This window comes from Podarcis vaucheri, assembly GCF_965113315.1.
Source record: "Podarcis vaucheri genome assembly, chromosome: 1".
Classification (NCBI taxonomy): Eukaryota; Metazoa; Chordata; class Lepidosauria; order Squamata; family Lacertidae; genus Podarcis; species Podarcis vaucheri.
The window spans coordinates 69,905,735-69,922,809 of NC_138759.1; the positions used below are offsets into that span (position 1 = coordinate 69,905,735).

The following is a 17,075-nucleotide window of genomic DNA, read 5'->3' on the forward strand; positions in this document are numbered from 1 at the left end:
CTTTCAGAAATTTCCCCCAGATGTGAATTCTGCCTTTAAAATCCTGGTAATGGCTAGGAATATCTGGATGTCTGGCAGCCCTATTTCAAATAACATCACTACAGATAATATTTAGCATATTTAGTAGACTATAGGTGGAACTCTTGCATTTGGAGGCTAGAGTGGAAACAGAACCCAGCCCGCTCCAGTATGAAAGAGAAAAAGGGGAATTGACTCTATGTCAAAGCTGAGTTACAAATACTGTGGCAGGTAACTTTATTCTGTATTACAGCTAAGGGCAGTCTCTTCATGTTTTCTAAGGAAGGTACTGAAACCCCTTTTTTAAAAAGATGCCAAGACAGAGTGTAGCTGCCAGATAACTATCAAAATGCCAATTCAATATCTATGCAGAAACCTCCAAAATGTGTTAATTTCAAAGCAGGCATAGTCAGATAAGGGGAGTTTGCAAGAGACCATACTCTTTAAAAGCATCTGGCTGTGAGATGTAACATATAATACTTAACTTCTGCAGTCATTTCCCCCACATAGAATGCACCTGCATGCCTGGCAATAGCAGTTTGTCCAGTCCAGTCCATACCCATCCCTAATTGGCTGTAAGAAAGCTACCTTCTTGAACCAAGTCCTTGCTCTCCCCTCCCCTCACTCAACTATTTAAAGATCGTAAGTCTGTTATAACACTTAAATAGCAACAGGAAGGTGGGTTTGAAATCTGATGCTCAAATTACTTGGAACATCATTTTGTTCCTTATTTGGTTCAGCCCTGCAGCCTAGCATCACCATTTTTAAAAAAGGTGATTGATCTGGCTCTTGCAGCACTCTGAATTGCAACTTGAAACCCTTGTCTCAAAACTGCATGTTGAAAGCATAGGACTGACGCCAAGCTCCATGTGACTTTCTTCCATAATCTGCCGCAGGGCATTGATAATTTCTGCAGGCTGCATACTTTTAAGTAGACCTTTAGTTTGAAAGTTAAATCCAAAAAGAAAAACTTGGTATCGTGAACACTAGATGAAATATTTTCAGTATTAAAAGAAGTCCAGAGAAATGTTATTAAAATAACAGAATGAACAAATGTTTTATTGGCATGTTCATTGTTGTAAACAGCATCTGGCATGGAAAAGTTTACCAAAACCTTTTATTGATATAAATTAGATGGTATTTCTGAAAAAAAGGACAACCTTCTATAGAATTGTTTGTAATTGATCTTAAGAACATAGCAAAGCAAAATCTTACTTGTCTAAGCTTTGCAAATGAAATCATGTTTACTGCATCAATCTGTACCACTCCTGAACTACTGGATAATTTATACTGGGAGATGTCCAACTTCTTAAAAAGCTACATATAAAAACTATGATCAACTCCAAAGAAAAATAAAGTATGACTTGTAATGGTACTAGAAGATCCAAACCTGTAAGAGCTCAAAAACAAAAATGTACAAAAATAAGTAGCTGACCCAAAAACCCACCCCCAAAAACTCAGTAACAAGGGAAAATTACAAATCTAAGTACCCAGCATTTGCCAAACACAAAATGAATACAAATTTAAATAGGCAGCTATACTTTTAAATGTACACAGTGAATATTGATATGTGAAGAGAAATACCATAGTAAGCAGCTGAAATGTAGTTCTGCTAACTCAGGACAGAGTTGTATTTACACACTGAATGGAACAGTGAAGTCACCTGTTATTCATAACCTAAATAAAAATTGGTTACAACACTGCTCCAAAATGAAACACCATCTGCTGGTAATGGTAACGTCTGCTAAAAAATACATTTATTTATTCTTTTTACTTCAGAGATGTCCTGCTTTGTAGAAGAGAAATCTTAACAAGATTCAGATAAAAATGTTAACTTTTAAGGGTTGGATTCTGCCAATTCCATCACATTTCCACTCTTGAGCTTTTCAAAAAGCCACTGTCACATTTACTTCAGAAATCTTCAATGAGGTAATGTGTGTGCATCAGTGAAACAAAACAGAAAAGAATTCATTCATGGCCTTTGCACAGCTTTTATTATCAAGCTATGAATATCCTGTTTGAGGCTAGTTTACTAGCTACTGCTATGTGCACATGGTCGATTTGCTCATTACCCCTCCCCGCCCCATTTTTTGTTTCGTTTTGTTTATTTGCACATCCCTTTTATCTTTACAGTACATTTGACTATAGTGCACAACATGATTCCAAATCAAACAGTGACCTGACTGGGCACTGAGCTTGATTGGGCTGTAGTTTTACCAATCAGTGCTGGTGTCTTTACACCTAATGTCCTGCCATAACGGCACTACACAGTAGTAGTGTACCTCTCACATATAACAAAAAATTCCCCAGGGAAAATGCTGAAATATCAGTCTTGAGTCAAATCTTTATTTGGTGCTCCATCCAGATATATTTTTAATGCTTTTTCTTTACGGGGGGAGTAGGTCACACGGTGTCCAGTTTTCTGAAGTCTGCTGCTTTCTTTTTTCATTAACTCATTTCTCTGCTCTTCCGTCAATTCCACCACTTCTTCAGTTTTATCCCTTTTATAGAAATACAGCAATTTTAAATTCCATAATAATGCACCTTAAATAAATAGGGCTTGCTCATTTTTAATCTAAGGCATAGCCAATAGATTTTTTAAAAATTCTTTGCATAATGCTAGGCACATCATGGTAGTAGATGCATGCTAAAGACAGTTTTTCTCCATGTGGTCCCCCTGAAGCAATAGTCCTATCCCAAATCCATAAGTAAGGGGTACTGCTAGGCTGGAGGCAAAATTAGGGAGTCTGAAAAGAATATTGCATTTTGAAAACAGGGTGTCACCAATACTTCATCAACCCTAGACTCTGAAAGGATACGGTAAGCAATTTGAGAATCAACTTTGACATTGCTCTGAATAGATATAGATATCTGAAGTGAGAGCCAATTTTTGGGCCAGATACACTGTTGAATTGGTGAGGAAAAGACCTAGTTGTCCGTACTTCACTGGTGGTATGTGAACGGGCATAACTGCAAAGAGCTGCATACTCTGTCACTTGTGTCTTTTAGTTACCACAGTAGTTGCACATACAATACTTGAACAGTGGCAACGGTGCACAAAAAGTGTTTTAACACAATACTTAGTTGGAAGTCTGGTGGTGGGCACAGCAGATCTGAGGACACTTGTATGGTGCCTAATGTGCTAGCTTCCCCACAGACAGCAACATCTGGAAAGCAGGGTTAAGAACACACCGAAGTTTAATTTAATCAGAGTTGGCAGGATCACCAGACTTGGGCAGGCTGACTGCAAGGAGTGCCAGTGCACAATCCACTGACCATTCCTGCCCCACTGGGGTTTTTTTTGGGGGGGAGGGGGAGAATTGCAGCCTCAACTTTGTTATTGGTTTAGTACCAAACAATTACTATGTTTTTTCAATGTATTTAAAAAACAACAACAGAAAGGCATACCTATAAAAAATCACTGCTCCATCATCACAGATGTAGAGAGGCCATACATTCAGTGTTGAAACCTTAGGATTCCAATCCAAATCCTGATGTATTTCTAAAATTGAGATCTCACATGGAAATGTTCCTCTGCCCTGGAAAGAACAAAGCACCTTAGCAAAAAGAACATCTATACACCAAGAAGATACATACTATACATGAGCAACTGCAGATACAGTAAGACCATCAGTGAAAGCGCTCATCATCCAGACCCCTGCTCGCCATTTACTCTCCTCCCTACAACAGAGGATTTAGCATATCGTCCACTATGGTATGAGTACAGAGACGCTTGTGTCAAACAGCTAGTGCATAGGAATGGGCTTTCATGTTAAAAGCTAAAAAAACACTGCAGGATTAAGAGAAAAATAAAATTCTCACCTTTGCAAACTCAATGTTTTCTAAAAGGATTCCACTTATTTCACTAAGCTGTAAAAAAAAAAAAATCAGTGCCAGATTTATTTGATGAAGAGATAAATAGAAGATAAAGTAGCAGATTTGTTATCACAAATTGCATTTGTTTTATTTAAAATATTTCTAAATGTTCATTGAATATAGTATACAATAAGACATTAAATTACTCCACATACAAATACAATACAATATTCATTATGCAATTTATACAGAGGCAACAAAATAATATAAAAACTAAAAAGAAGATTGAGGCAACATAACCCTTCATAAATGGCAGGGCTGAGAAAAATGTCTTAAGCATGTCTGCCACTGCAGAAAGAATTTTTTCCTTAGTAAATACATACAAAACTCTGCCAAGGACTCAAGAGAAAGGCCACAAACATCTTAAGGATATAGGCAGGATGGCTTGACAGGAGACATTTCAGACCAAAATTGCTTAGAGCTTTAAAATACTTGGACTTGGAAATGAACAGGCAGCAAGTACTGTACTAACAGAAGTTTCCTTGTCATCTTCAAGGGCAGCCCCACATATAACCCATTACAGTAATCCAACTGGAGGGCTACCAAATCATGGATCACTGTGGCCAAGCTATTTCCAAGGATAGTTGAAGCCTCCAGCTAGCTGAATCTAGAAGAAGCTACTTCTTGCTACCAGGGACATCAGGGCTTCAAGTGTCAAGACTTGACATAACAATCAGCACAAAATCCTAAGAAGTGCAGCTTTTCACATATTGAATGTCATTTGTAAATACCAAACAAAACCTGTGTTGGCAAACTGCAAGTATGATCTTTACATGGATATGTGATCTTCTCAACCCCCATCAACATAACTAATCACCATCAGCATGTGTCTTGACTGGATTAAGCCTCAGTTTGTTGAATGAGTTCCATGGTGGGGAAGAACAGAGGTCACCATCACATAGGATGGATATGGAAAGATGTACATCTCCATAGTTAATTTTCCCTCCAGTTGGGGTTAATCAGTTAACTACAGAAGGGGCAGGGAACTCAGAACCGGGGGCCAAATATGACAATCCAGGTCTCTCTATTCAGCCCTTGGGACTTTTCCTAGGTCACATCCTTTCCCCCCAGTCCACATCCCTCACTCATCTTGCTCTTCCAAGTGCTCTTTTCTGGCTACAATGTATCCTTAGACTGATCACTCTTGATTGTTTGAAATGGAAGACAGCAAGAAGTGTGTGCATATAGAAACCTCTGACCTCTGTATGGCTGAAAAGTTTAGAGTCACATACATTCTTCTGCCCACTTTTGCCTCTGACCCCCATCTACCACTGGCATGCAATCCTTAGAAGTTGCTCATAAATAAATGCGACGACTCGAGTTGAAAAATGTGTTTTGGTGTCAATAGGAGAGGCAAAGAGAACAAAAGCTGCCCTGACCACAATTAGCAGGTAGGGTGTTGGATGACTCTTCCCCCACCGCCCACCACCCTCCATAGGACTGCTCTGTAATTTACCTTTTCTTTTAATTCATCAACACTGCTGCTCTCCAAAACTACTTCCTGAAATGGATCCAGCTTCATCTCTGATGGCCTCCACCTTCTTGACAGAACAGCAAGCTGTGACATAGATTTCATTTTTTCTGCTCCTGAAGAAGATTTGATAAACTTATTAGCTCAGATGACAAAGTTAATGTGTTTAATCGGAGAAAAATCATTATTGATATTTATTAAGAATTGGAAATACAAGGACTTTTTGCATAAGAGAAAATGAACTTGCAATATCTGGATTTGAAGACTGAAAAAAATGGCTTATAGAAAGTAGAATAATTAGATGTTAATGGCATACTATATTTAGCTGAAAAACAGAGAAGCAGAAATATTTTTATCTTTTTTCATTTTCTCTTTTGTCTCCCCACCCCCTCTTGCCTTTCCATCTTTTTGCTTCTGTTCCTTTTTAGATTAGATTTTAAAACTATTTCTTTTATTGTGATGTATTATAAAAATATACTTTGTACAGGGTATGAACTATTGTATATCTTTGGATAAGCGTCACTAAAAATAGACATTAATTTTAAAAAGAAAATATTTGAGATAATGTAAAGACTTTGAGCAAATAGTTCCACAGATACAGAATTAAATATTATGTGTAGTCTCAATAAAAACTATTTGCAGAACAGATATTCACAAATTCATTAAGGATACCCATGAATAACATTTATAGGTTTTAAATCTAGTTTCTAATTTGAACTTCTTTCCTGCATATGAATCTCTCAAAACTGATTATGCTAAGACATCTCACTCACACAGTCAAGAAATTTAATACAGCTCCTGCCACTCATTTGTCCCTTTTGAATTACTATAATACATTAATACACATTGGTTGCACTTTGTCTCACTAAAATGTGTTTTTAAAAAACCGATAATTTTCTGATAATATAGCTAGCTAATTCTGGTACAATTAAAAGGCTTCCAACAGTTTAAGCTAAATAGTTTTTACTGTGCAATCTTATTACCATCAAGTATTTCTAGGAAAACCTCCCAGTTACTTGAAATATTAATGTCTTCTTCATAAACATGATAATCCAGAAACACAGTTCCTGGATTTTTCCAGGTCTTCTTTCTCAGGCGAAATCTACAGGAAAAAGATTTGCAAAAATGTTAGCATATGTCCATAAACAAAACCATTATCAAGATTAAGGCCACAATATTTAATCTGAATAATGCCTTGTTTACATTAGGGAAAGGTCATGTGTTCTACTACAAGCACTTAGCCAATTTGAGCTAAGAGGGCTAATACAATTTTTCAATATCCATATGGAATCCTTTGTTTTTTAATATAATGTTTGAACTTGCAGAAATGGAGCAAAGTTTTTGTTCCATGAGAAACAATATAAAGTCTGATGCAAAGACAGATATTGTGTGCTACATTGTGCTAAGTGTCCATGACAACACTGAACAAGCAAACTAGGTTTCCCATGTCACACTATATTTGCTCAAGATTTAATTTTAAAACACGTAATTAAAAAAAAGGAGCATTTCCCCATACTTTTTGCTTTAAATGGCAAAAATCAACGGTACCCCATTTTTTGTAAGCAGGCTTTAGGCACCTCACATAAACTTCACTGTAGTGTGCTTTACCTGTCAATAGTCAGATCTAGTCCACACTGTTCCCTGAGCTGAGGAAGTAGCTCCTCTTTTGACTGCCGCACCGTCATTCCTTTAGCAAAAACAGAATCTAGAAGAAACTTGCAGGGCTGTGAAAACAAATGTAAAATTATTAAGCTTATTAGAGAACTCACTCTCTTGACACACTCATAAAAGGTGAAGTTATAAAATACAGGGCTGCTGCCATAGCCTCCATAGCATTGAAAAAAATACCCCATGGTTTCCACACATGATCACCACCAATGTGACAAAGACTATTTAGGATTTCTGTTTATAAGGTATGCAGAACTCAGTAATAAAGCAATGCAATTTTTAAAAAGTTTGTTGTTATGTGTCATGTCCATTTAATGATTAAGGAAAATACATGTCACTGTCTTGTGTTGTACGAAGTCAACATCAATGGTTTAACCAATTATTGTTAGTAATGGGGAAACAACACTAGACTAGTTTATTTTATATATTTCCTCATGCTCATATTCAACCATTCCTTCCATGGCTGCAGGGAGTAGCTAGGAAACAAATATTGAGTGCTGGTTCATACATCACAGTAATCCAAGGCTCATATGGTTTTTTGTTCCCAGTTCAAGGATGAGTGGAGCAAAGAAGAGCAATTCAGCAGCATGCAATAGTAAGCCCTGTTTTATGGTTTATGGTTCACCATGACATGTGAGCACAGTCAGAGGCTAATTAGAATGATAATGACACGTAATAGAAATGAATTACTTTTAATGTGCTAAATCGCATGCAATAATGCATTCCACTGAATTTGTGCTTCTATAATCTGCACCTTCTCTGTGGCAACTAAGTGACAACAGATTCATGCCACAATTTATATGTTAAATGCACAACTTTTCCCAGAGATAATTTCTGTTTTTTGTCACAGTGGCTCCCATAAAATGATGATGCACATACTCAAATAATTAAACTGTAAATGGTCCAACTTTCAGATGACAAGCTAGCCCAAGCACAAGAGTTTTCAAGCTTTACTTACCTCTGGATCATTTACCAAGAGCTGATAAACCTTGACTCTGTATTCACCTTTCTTCAATGCTCTCCCAAGCCGAATTGTTATCTTTTAAATTAGGGGTGGGGAAAATAGAAACAAGATTAGATGTTAGCTGTCTCTTATAATCAACATGGAATATAGTCAATACCAGGCGTGTCAAGTGGTGGGGACTGTGGAGTCTTCAGCCCCCCCCCCCCAATTTTTCAAGAAAGGGCCTGGGCTCCCCCAAAATCCTGTGACCCGCTCCACCTCCTTGCTGATGTTGCACGGGCAAGAGGAGGCCAAGTGTGGAGCCCGGCGGCTGCACTTTGCTGGCTCCTCCCCGCCCGATATTGAGCGGGGAGGAGGCCAAGCGCAGAGCACACAATGTGGGGGTCAAGTCGACGCCCTTAAGTCAATACAGCAAGAATCATAACCACCAGAAGGCCCACAGATTTTTGTTATTTTGATATTACAGGCATGAGGGAATGGTTGCCCCACAAAATTTAGAGTCTCAGATTTTAGGAGGGTGAAGGAAGGTGTGGCAAGAAACTTTAAAAAGGGTGTTCAACAGACTCAAGTCAGGGATATTTTTTTTAATGTGGAATATACTATTTGGGTTAGATGACCCCTCCAAGTCATCTAGCTACAAGTAAGGTGAAGAGAAAATACAGTTTCAATTATGAAATATATATATTTAACAAAGTTTCATAAATTACCCTAGTTGTAGAATGTGGTTTTTCCTATGTAGCTACTAAGTCCCTATATTGCAACACAGAGACAAATGCTTCACCTGCAAAATATCTGAATAATCCCCATATTCTAGACCTTATTACATGTATTTCAGTATTTAACAGCAGATTTTGCTAACCTTGTTGTCATCTGAGAAGGATGAAAGAGTCTCATTCAGCCGAACACTCTCAAACTCTTGATTGCTGGCATAAACTCGAAAGACCTTAAACTGAGATGATGGAACGCCAACAAAAGGCTCCAAGTGTTGTTTGAAGGCAGAGAGCGTAATTCTTTTATCAACATGAATCAACAGCCCTAAAGCAAAAAAGAAAGAAACAAACAAACAAACCCAATGAAATTCTTTGTGCATAATGTATACTTGCTAATATCTACTATGCTACTCCTGTAATGTAGCAGTGTCAAGTGAATCATCTTCAAGTGCTCTCCACTAAGTGCAGACTGTGAACCCCAGTTCAGCAGCAAGTATAATGGAATGGATGTTCATATCTGCTTTGCTAACCCTACCCCCATTCACTATCAGGAAACAAAAAACAAAGAAAGCCTGACACTTTTCTTTTTGACAGAAGTAGATAAACTTTATAGGCATAGTTGCCCTTTCAAAATGAATAATGTTTGCCAAATTACAGGCACACAGGTCCAAGAGTTTGGGGAGGATGTCATCCCCTCCTCCCGAAAAGGAACAGTCTCTAACTTTCCCCCTTTTTTGTCACGCAGAAGAGGCACGGCATATTTGCAGCATTTCCTGTCAACTACAAAATGGCACATACCATTTTCACTCAAATGCAAGTACTCTGCCAAAATATGAAGATTAAACATGCAGGTTCCCAATAAAATATTGGGCAGTAGAGAATTCTCCACACCTCATCCTTTTATGTTCTCCAAAGGGCAATATCCAGCAGTGTCAGCACAACAGATTTTCACTTGCAAAGTGGGGCCTCCATATCCTGCAGCTCTCTGCAGACCTCCAAAATCTGCTCTAGAGGATTGAGGGACCAGACCAGGGGTAGACAACCTATGGCCCGGGGGCCGGATGCGGTCCAATTGCCTTCTAAATCTGACCCACGGAAGATTCGGGAATCCATGTTTTTACACAAGTAGAATGTGTGCTTTTATTTAAAATGTATCTCTGAGTTATTTGTGGAGTTGGCCTGGTGTTTGTACATGAGTAGAATGTGTGCTTTTATTTAAAATGCATCTCTGGGTTATTTGTGGGGCATAGGGATTCGTTCATTTCCCCCCCTGCAAAATACAGTTCGGCCCCCCACAAGGTCTGAGGGACAGTGGACCGGCCCTCTGCTGAAAAAGTTTGCTGACCCCTGGACTAGATCCTCCAAATTAAGTTACAGGGATGCAGCGGACTGTACAGTATATAAGAGGAAAGGAAAGATCTGTTACATCTGGTGGGCCAAAGGTTGGATATCACTCTTGAGTATCTAGGAGCATCTTTCTCCATTTTGTAAATACGTGTGTGGTTAAATTTACAAATTTTGTTGAAAGGAAGCATGCAAATGTAAAATAATAAAAATGCACATTTCAAAACACATGTTTTGCCTTTCATACATACATTTTTGCCCCTCTCCTGAACCTTCTTCTGCAACGTAGGGCTCCGCTTTGAAATACATATATTGTGCTTCTCCCCTGCTCTTCCCACTTTCATCATATTCACTGTCGGTTCCAGAATCCTCTTCAGCTGTATCCCATGTTTCTTTTTTCCCTTCGTTGGCTTTGGATCTCCGACTGCTTGTTATACTGTGTGAGTCAAGTCCATTGGCCAAGGGTATAGCAGCACTGTCTACATTGCACAATGTGTCACTACTGTGACTGGAACTAAGAATATCACTGTCCACCGAACTTGTACTCCTGTCATTATTCACATCAGAATCTGATCGCTCCTCTGACTGGAAATTATCTGGATCAGAAACCTGTATTTGGTTTTCAAGTTCTCGGTTTTCTGCTGATACTGATGAGTCTACCTCATTTGAAGGAGATTCAATGTTTTCAAAGTCACTTGCCTCTGTGCTCTTGCTACTGTCTCCATTATCCCCTTCTTGCTGCTGCTGCTGTAGAGAAAAGGTTTTAAGTTTTTCAGTGCTTTCTTCTAGGATAGCTTCTACTGATTTCATATTACCTAGAGGTCCTTTCACTCTTTCACATATTTCATCTAGATTTCCAGAGTCTCCACTGGCTTTCTGTAAAACTGTTCGCCTTAACTGTGATCCAGGAGATTGTTCTGGTAATGAAACGTACAGTCTGATTGTATTTGCATGCCGATCTAGGAGTTTCCATAACTGTGAATCTGTAAATGCCAGTTGTCGATCCTGAGACTCTGAACTTTCAATAAATACCTAAAATAAAGAGATGAAAAGAAGAAGAAAACTTCTGTTTCATAAGGAATTTATGTATAGAGCACTCAGATATGGAAATACACAAAGGATGCATCTGTCAATTAAGTTATTCTTACAGGACAGGTCTATGGTCTTAGCCAATACTGCTGAAATCTAGACAATGGTTATTCTTTGGAAGCCACCCCATCTCATTTTGTTTTCATATGCCATTTGAGATATAGGTTTTTAAAAAACACATGTTGACATACAGTGGATTTAAGAAACAACATTAGCACTTCCCAAGACAAAACTAATTTAACATAAAATCTTACTTTATTGCTCCTAAAAAAGCCTTCAGCTTTAAGTGTTTTGTTAGCCACACCGAGGAGACGCAAATCATTGTAGCAACGTTCCAGCACAACCCGCATTGTTTCAGCTGGCAAATGTACAGTCTAAGGAGGCCAAAAGAAATAAGATACTGTTAATCGTTTTTTGCAAGCTGACTATAAAAAGATAATCTGCATATAATTTCTTTTCAGGGTACATTTTATACAATATAGATATTGCTGTATCTTTGTTGTTGCTGTTTAGTCGTTTAGTCGTGTCCGACTCTTTGTGACCCCATGGACCAAAGCACGCCATATCTTTATAAAACACAAATGCCATGCAAGAGTGAATATTGCAATAACACAAGATGATGCAATTGATTTACCTTTGAAATGAGATGCTTAAATTCCGTAACTGTCTGGTTCAAATAAGCACGGACACTAATTGGAGGAACCACAGTTTCTTGCTTTAGGTCAACAACATGAACTTTTACCATGACTTCTATCAAAATAAGAAAAAAAATTATCACACATGAAGACACATTACATGAAAAGAAGAAAGGTCATCATTTCAACAGCTGCAGCCATTTAGTAGATAAATTAATATCTCTTCAGAGAAAGCACATAGCATAATTGTATAAAATGATTTCAGAAGACTGATTCAAAGATCCCTCAGTTTAGCTGAATTAAGCATGTTTATTGAAGGAATTAAAGATACACAGGGAATCTTTAAGAAATATTACTTACCACCAGGTTTGTAACACTGGAAAGCTTGGTCAGGTCGCCTTGTTTCCAGGAGTAGATCAAACATGTATGTTGATTTAACACCTCCAAGCAAGATTCCCATTGGAGTGTCCTCTTCTCCTTCATATGATCGCTCCAAATAGTCGTGGAACTCGTCATATTTAACAAGACGACAGCAATCCAGGGGAACCGCTTCTTCTAAATCCATTATCTAAATGCAAAGATGAAGAATAATTCCTTGAAATTCTGCTTGCTAATTCTGAGCAAGCATTCAGTCAAAACGGGAGTAAAAGGGAACTATTATTTCAAGTTTTACAATTTGATCAACTGGTTCTAGCCACCTTGAGTTTAAGAAAATATGAGAAATAAATATAACGTTAAGAGGTGTTTGCATGCTCGGTCTAGACATGTCAAGATTCCCCTCAGCCCTACTAAAAAGTGGACCAGGAAAATTCTACTTTCAGTATTGTTACTGTGTAATAAAGATTGAGCTAATTAGTTAAGGTTTACCATGAATACATGGATTTATACCCAGTGTATAAATTACAATCTGAAATACATTATACTGCACCTTATAGGCTATCTCAACAGCTTCCTTCAGAGTCTTGTCCTTGTGAACTTCTAGTTTATTCTCCATCATTATTTGTTTCACAGGGTGCAAACAGAACAATTTTATCTGTATAGTCATAAACAAAAGGATCAAGTCAAATAGATTTGAATACATTTAATAGGTATGATCTATGAAATTATAAAAATGCAGTAGTAGTATCTAGCAATGTTTAGAGATATATGCTCTATGCACAACCATTTTGAGCAGAAGGTGGGTTCACAAAGGGAAAATGGGGGGAGTTGAAGAAAAGCATGCAGGCATATAGCTTGTTCTTAGCCTAATAAAACTACGGGTTACTAGAACTCTTAACTGGGCAATTGTCAGACAAGGCAATTAATGAAAATTTAGACCTACTGTACTTGGGCAAAGTAGGTCCCTAGAAATCTATAGTGTAACAGTTATTTGTTAGCACAGCGTCAGGTGAGAACATGCAGACAATTCAGGTATCAGTGACCTCTGATGTAACTGATCTGCATATATTACACCTCTTTTGTGGAGACAAATACTATAGGATACAGAAAGTCATCTCTTCACATTAAAAGGGAACTTCTGATTAGAGTTAAAAACTCCCATAACAGTGCACGTTTCTTGCAAACTGAAGAGATGCATTTATTCACACTCATGAATTCTGTAATATTTTCATGCAAATAAAAAAAAAATCATTTTGGCTCTACAAAAGAATTTCTGTGAAACTACTGGAATTTGTAGATTAATTTATTCTTCTTTAATGAAAAAAACACTGCTTAGTTAGAAACATGCATTCAATTTCAATGGGAATTGAAGTGAAAAAGCAGAGGAAAAAAGCACCAAGAATCTAGATCATAACCTTTTGACAACAGATTAAATAATAGCTCAACCATCCCCACAAAACCCAACTTCAAAATATTGTAAAAGTACGATATATTTGGATTAGCACTAAATCCTTGCTATTTTCAACAAATGGCTGCTTATTTGCTGCAAATTTAGCTTTTCTTTGCTTGCCTTCTGCCTTAAATCTCATGCAATGCATTAACAAAGCTATTGAGAGACAAATACCCACCTTTCTTTCTCTCCATTAACAGTTGGTATTGTTCTTGATCTCCATTTTTCCAAAGAAAATTATTGCTGCCTATCAACTATATGATACCTATTTTATATTGTAAACTGCCCTGTGATTCTCAGATGAAGGGCGGTATAGAAATTTAACTAATACAGAAATAATACTTAATATTCCTCTCTAACTTAATCATCTTTATAGTTTAAAAGAAGAAAATCACAGGAGCTGATGGGAGTAGCAGCCCAACAACATCTGGAGAGCCCAAGGTTGGTGATGGCTGTCTTAATTTGGGGTTGAGTCTTGACTGATTTCCATGCACAATCCCACCACAAATTCTATTGTGAAAGCACAAATTCTATTGAGATGAAACATGTCAGAACAAACCTTGCAAGTATTGCGCTCTATTTCACGTTGTCTTTTTTCTTGTTCTTCCAACTCCTTTTCTTTTTCTACGAGTCTTTTAATGTGCTCTGGATATTCAGTCACTTCTAGGAACTCTAACAATGCAAATAGGCAAAAGTTCAAATGAGCTACTCTTCCAGAACGTTCAGTACTTTGCTTATTCTTCATCTAAAATAGAGATCAAACCACCTTACATAACTGCTTCCAGGCAGCCTATCATATAAACAGTACTGACACATATCCCATTACCCTTAGCAGCAGAGCTGCATCATGCGCCTTCAAGACCATCTCAAGGCCAACAGCAGAAACACCATACCTTTATATTCACTATGTAATTTTATCTGTTGTACTGTTTTAACATTTTACCACAACATGCCCTGACTTGCATTTTAAAAGTATTTGTGTAAGTGGAGACACGGGTTTTGTGAAGTTTTTGTTTTGTGTTATTTAAAAAGTACTTAGCTTGACGTACAACATTTAGGAAACTTAGTAAACAAAAAAAGGAGAAGGTGTGAATTATTTTTTTATTTTAAAAGGGACAGTTGTCTTTACTCACTTCTGCAGTTTTATTTGTTGTGAAATATGAAACTATATTTATGAAAACCACCACTTACTTGCATTCCTCGTTGTATCCTTCAGTCTATATATAAGCATGTATGCATTTGTAGAGCTGTTGGGAAAATTTCAGAGTCAGTATCTATTGTGGATGTGGAAAAAAACCACACCTGCACACAGTATCTAAACTAAATGTGTACAAACATATCTAAGTCTTAATAACACAAACACTTTTTACAATTAGCATAGCGGAGCTCAAGACCTAGCAATAAAAAAACCCAACCTCTTTGATTAGGCTAGAGACTACCTAGGAGTGAAATCAAAGTATTTTGAGGGAGAGACGAAGATTTGTGTCTCCTCCCTCAAAATACTTTGATTTCACCCCTAGGTAGTCAACAGAACATACTGAGAAACCTTTTATCCATAACACTGAATATAATTATATTAATTCAGAAAATTCAATTGTACTATACAAGTTTTATAGTGTATTTAAACTTTCCTAACCTTGCAAAAGCACTGGAATAATATCCTCTGCTTCCAGATGTTCCGCCATAAGTTTTCTTAATGTCTTCATGAGTTATCTAGGGGAAAAGATGGCACATAATTTTCCTTGTTAATTACTTCATCAGCTACAGTAGCATATCTAAGCTGCAATATTAATTATGGACTACACTACAGAGCTGATATAAGCTATTCTCTCCACTTTAGCGCAACCCCCATCTAATGTCTCTAGACAAATGCTGCAATGTTGTGGCAAGTCCGCTCAAACCCTACCCTGCAGTATGCGGAATAAACTGCACTACAGGACTATCTTAAGGCAGTCTGCCACAGTCCTTTCCAACCTGCAATATAGAGAATTAACTGCATTTGCTTTGGAATTTGAATGGTTTTTTGAACTGCAGTCTTCATGATCCCCTACCCAAAGCCTGTCAATAGTTTACGGGTGCTGCCACTATAGTTACATGAGAGCAGGCACTATGTCTCAGAGACTGGAAACTGAATATAAGACAATTAACTTACCTTGCTAACATGTTGATCATTGAAGCTGTACCATTGATCATCAGTGAATGATTTTATGCATGCATAGTAATGGCCTCCAGCTGCACTTCCCGAATGGACCATGACAGAAAACAGTTCATATAATAATGAATTCTGTGAGAAGGTAGAAACAAACATATTGTTCGGAAAAAGGCTACAATTAATTTTTTTGCAGGATTATATAAAATTAAATCTTAAGATTTGTTCAAGTTTGATGGTATCTTTCTTGATTATAGCAACCATGCACTAAAAGGTTAGTACCGATACTTCAAATTTATTCCTTAGTAGCTACCACACCATTAAGTAACTCCTTTCAAGGTTTAACCAACATCTATGAGTATCTAACAGAATACTTAGAATCATAGAATCATAGAGTTGGAAGAGACCACAAGGGCCATCGAGTCCAACCCCCTGCCAAGCAGGAAACACCATCAAAGCACTCCTGACATATGGTTGTCAAGCCTCTGCTTAAAGACCTCCAAAGCAGGAGACTCCACCACACTCCTTGGCAGCAAATTCCACTGTCAAACAGCTCTTACTGTCAGGAAGTTCTTCCTAATGTTTAGGTGGAATCTTCTTTCTTGTAGTTTGGCTCCATTGCTCCGTGTCCGCTTCTCTGGAGCAGCAGAAAACAACCTTTCTCCCTCCTCTATGTGACATCCTTTTATATATTTGAACATGGCTATCATATCACCCCTTAACCTCCTCTTCTCCAGGCTAAACATGCCCAGCTCCCTTAGCCGTTCCTCATAAGGCATCGTTTCCAGGCCTTTGACCATTTTGGTTGCCCTCCTCTGGACACGTTCCAGTTTGTCAGTGTCCTCCTTGAATTGTGGTGCCCAGAACTGGACACAGTACTCCAGGTGAGGTCTGACCAGAGCAGAATACAGTGGCACTATTACTTCCCTTGATCTAGATGCTATACTCCTATTGATGCAGCCCAGAATTGCATTGGCTTTTTTAGCTGCTGCGTCACACTGTTGGCTCATGTCAAGTTTGTGGTCAACCAAGACTCCTAGATCCTTTTCACATGTACTGCTCTCAAGCCAGGTGTCACCCATCTTGTATTTGTGCCTCTCATTTTTTTTGCCCAAGTGCAATACTTTACATTTCTCCCTGTCAAAGTTCATCTTGTTTGTTTTGGCCCAGTTCTCTAATCTGTCAAGGTCATTTTGAAGTGTGATCCTGTCCTCTGGGGTGTTAGCCACCCCTCCCAGTTTGGTGTCATCTGCAAATTTGATCAGGATGCCCTTGAGTCCATCATCCAAGTCGTTGATAAAGATGTTGAATAAGACCGGGCCC

The 17,075-nt window shown here is 38.0% G+C and overlaps 1 protein-coding gene across 3 annotated transcripts in view; it reads right to left on the reverse strand.

Annotated features, from left to right (window-relative positions):
- Positions 1 to 1,047: 1,047 nt before the first annotated feature.
- Positions 1,048 to 17,075, reverse strand: part of USP47 (ubiquitin specific peptidase 47) — a 48,578-nt gene continuing 32,550 nt past the window's right edge. For all 3 annotated transcript variants that reach the window (XM_082192892.1, XM_082192893.1, XM_082192891.1), the window contains 17 exons: positions 15,756 to 15,887; positions 15,240 to 15,316; positions 14,795 to 14,850; positions 14,163 to 14,275; positions 12,704 to 12,808; positions 12,136 to 12,343; positions 11,775 to 11,890; positions 11,395 to 11,514; positions 10,303 to 11,083; positions 8,857 to 9,032; positions 7,992 to 8,072; positions 6,974 to 7,089; positions 6,349 to 6,467; positions 5,351 to 5,481; positions 3,841 to 3,888; positions 3,427 to 3,557; positions 1,048 to 2,519 (listed from right to left, as the gene is read on the reverse strand). In XM_082192892.1, the coding sequence (XP_082049018.1) occupies positions 2,345 to 2,519; positions 3,427 to 3,557; positions 3,841 to 3,888; positions 5,351 to 5,481; positions 6,349 to 6,467; positions 6,974 to 7,089; positions 7,992 to 8,072; positions 8,857 to 9,032; positions 10,303 to 11,083; positions 11,395 to 11,514; positions 11,775 to 11,890; positions 12,136 to 12,343; positions 12,704 to 12,808; positions 14,163 to 14,275; positions 14,795 to 14,850; positions 15,240 to 15,316; positions 15,756 to 15,887 (2,685 nt within the window). In that variant the 3' untranslated portion in view covers positions 1,048 to 2,344. The remainder of the gene's footprint in view (positions 2,520 to 3,426; positions 3,558 to 3,840; positions 3,889 to 5,350; positions 5,482 to 6,348; positions 6,468 to 6,973; positions 7,090 to 7,991; positions 8,073 to 8,856; positions 9,033 to 10,302; positions 11,084 to 11,394; positions 11,515 to 11,774; positions 11,891 to 12,135; positions 12,344 to 12,703; positions 12,809 to 14,162; positions 14,276 to 14,794; positions 14,851 to 15,239; positions 15,317 to 15,755; positions 15,888 to 17,075) is intronic.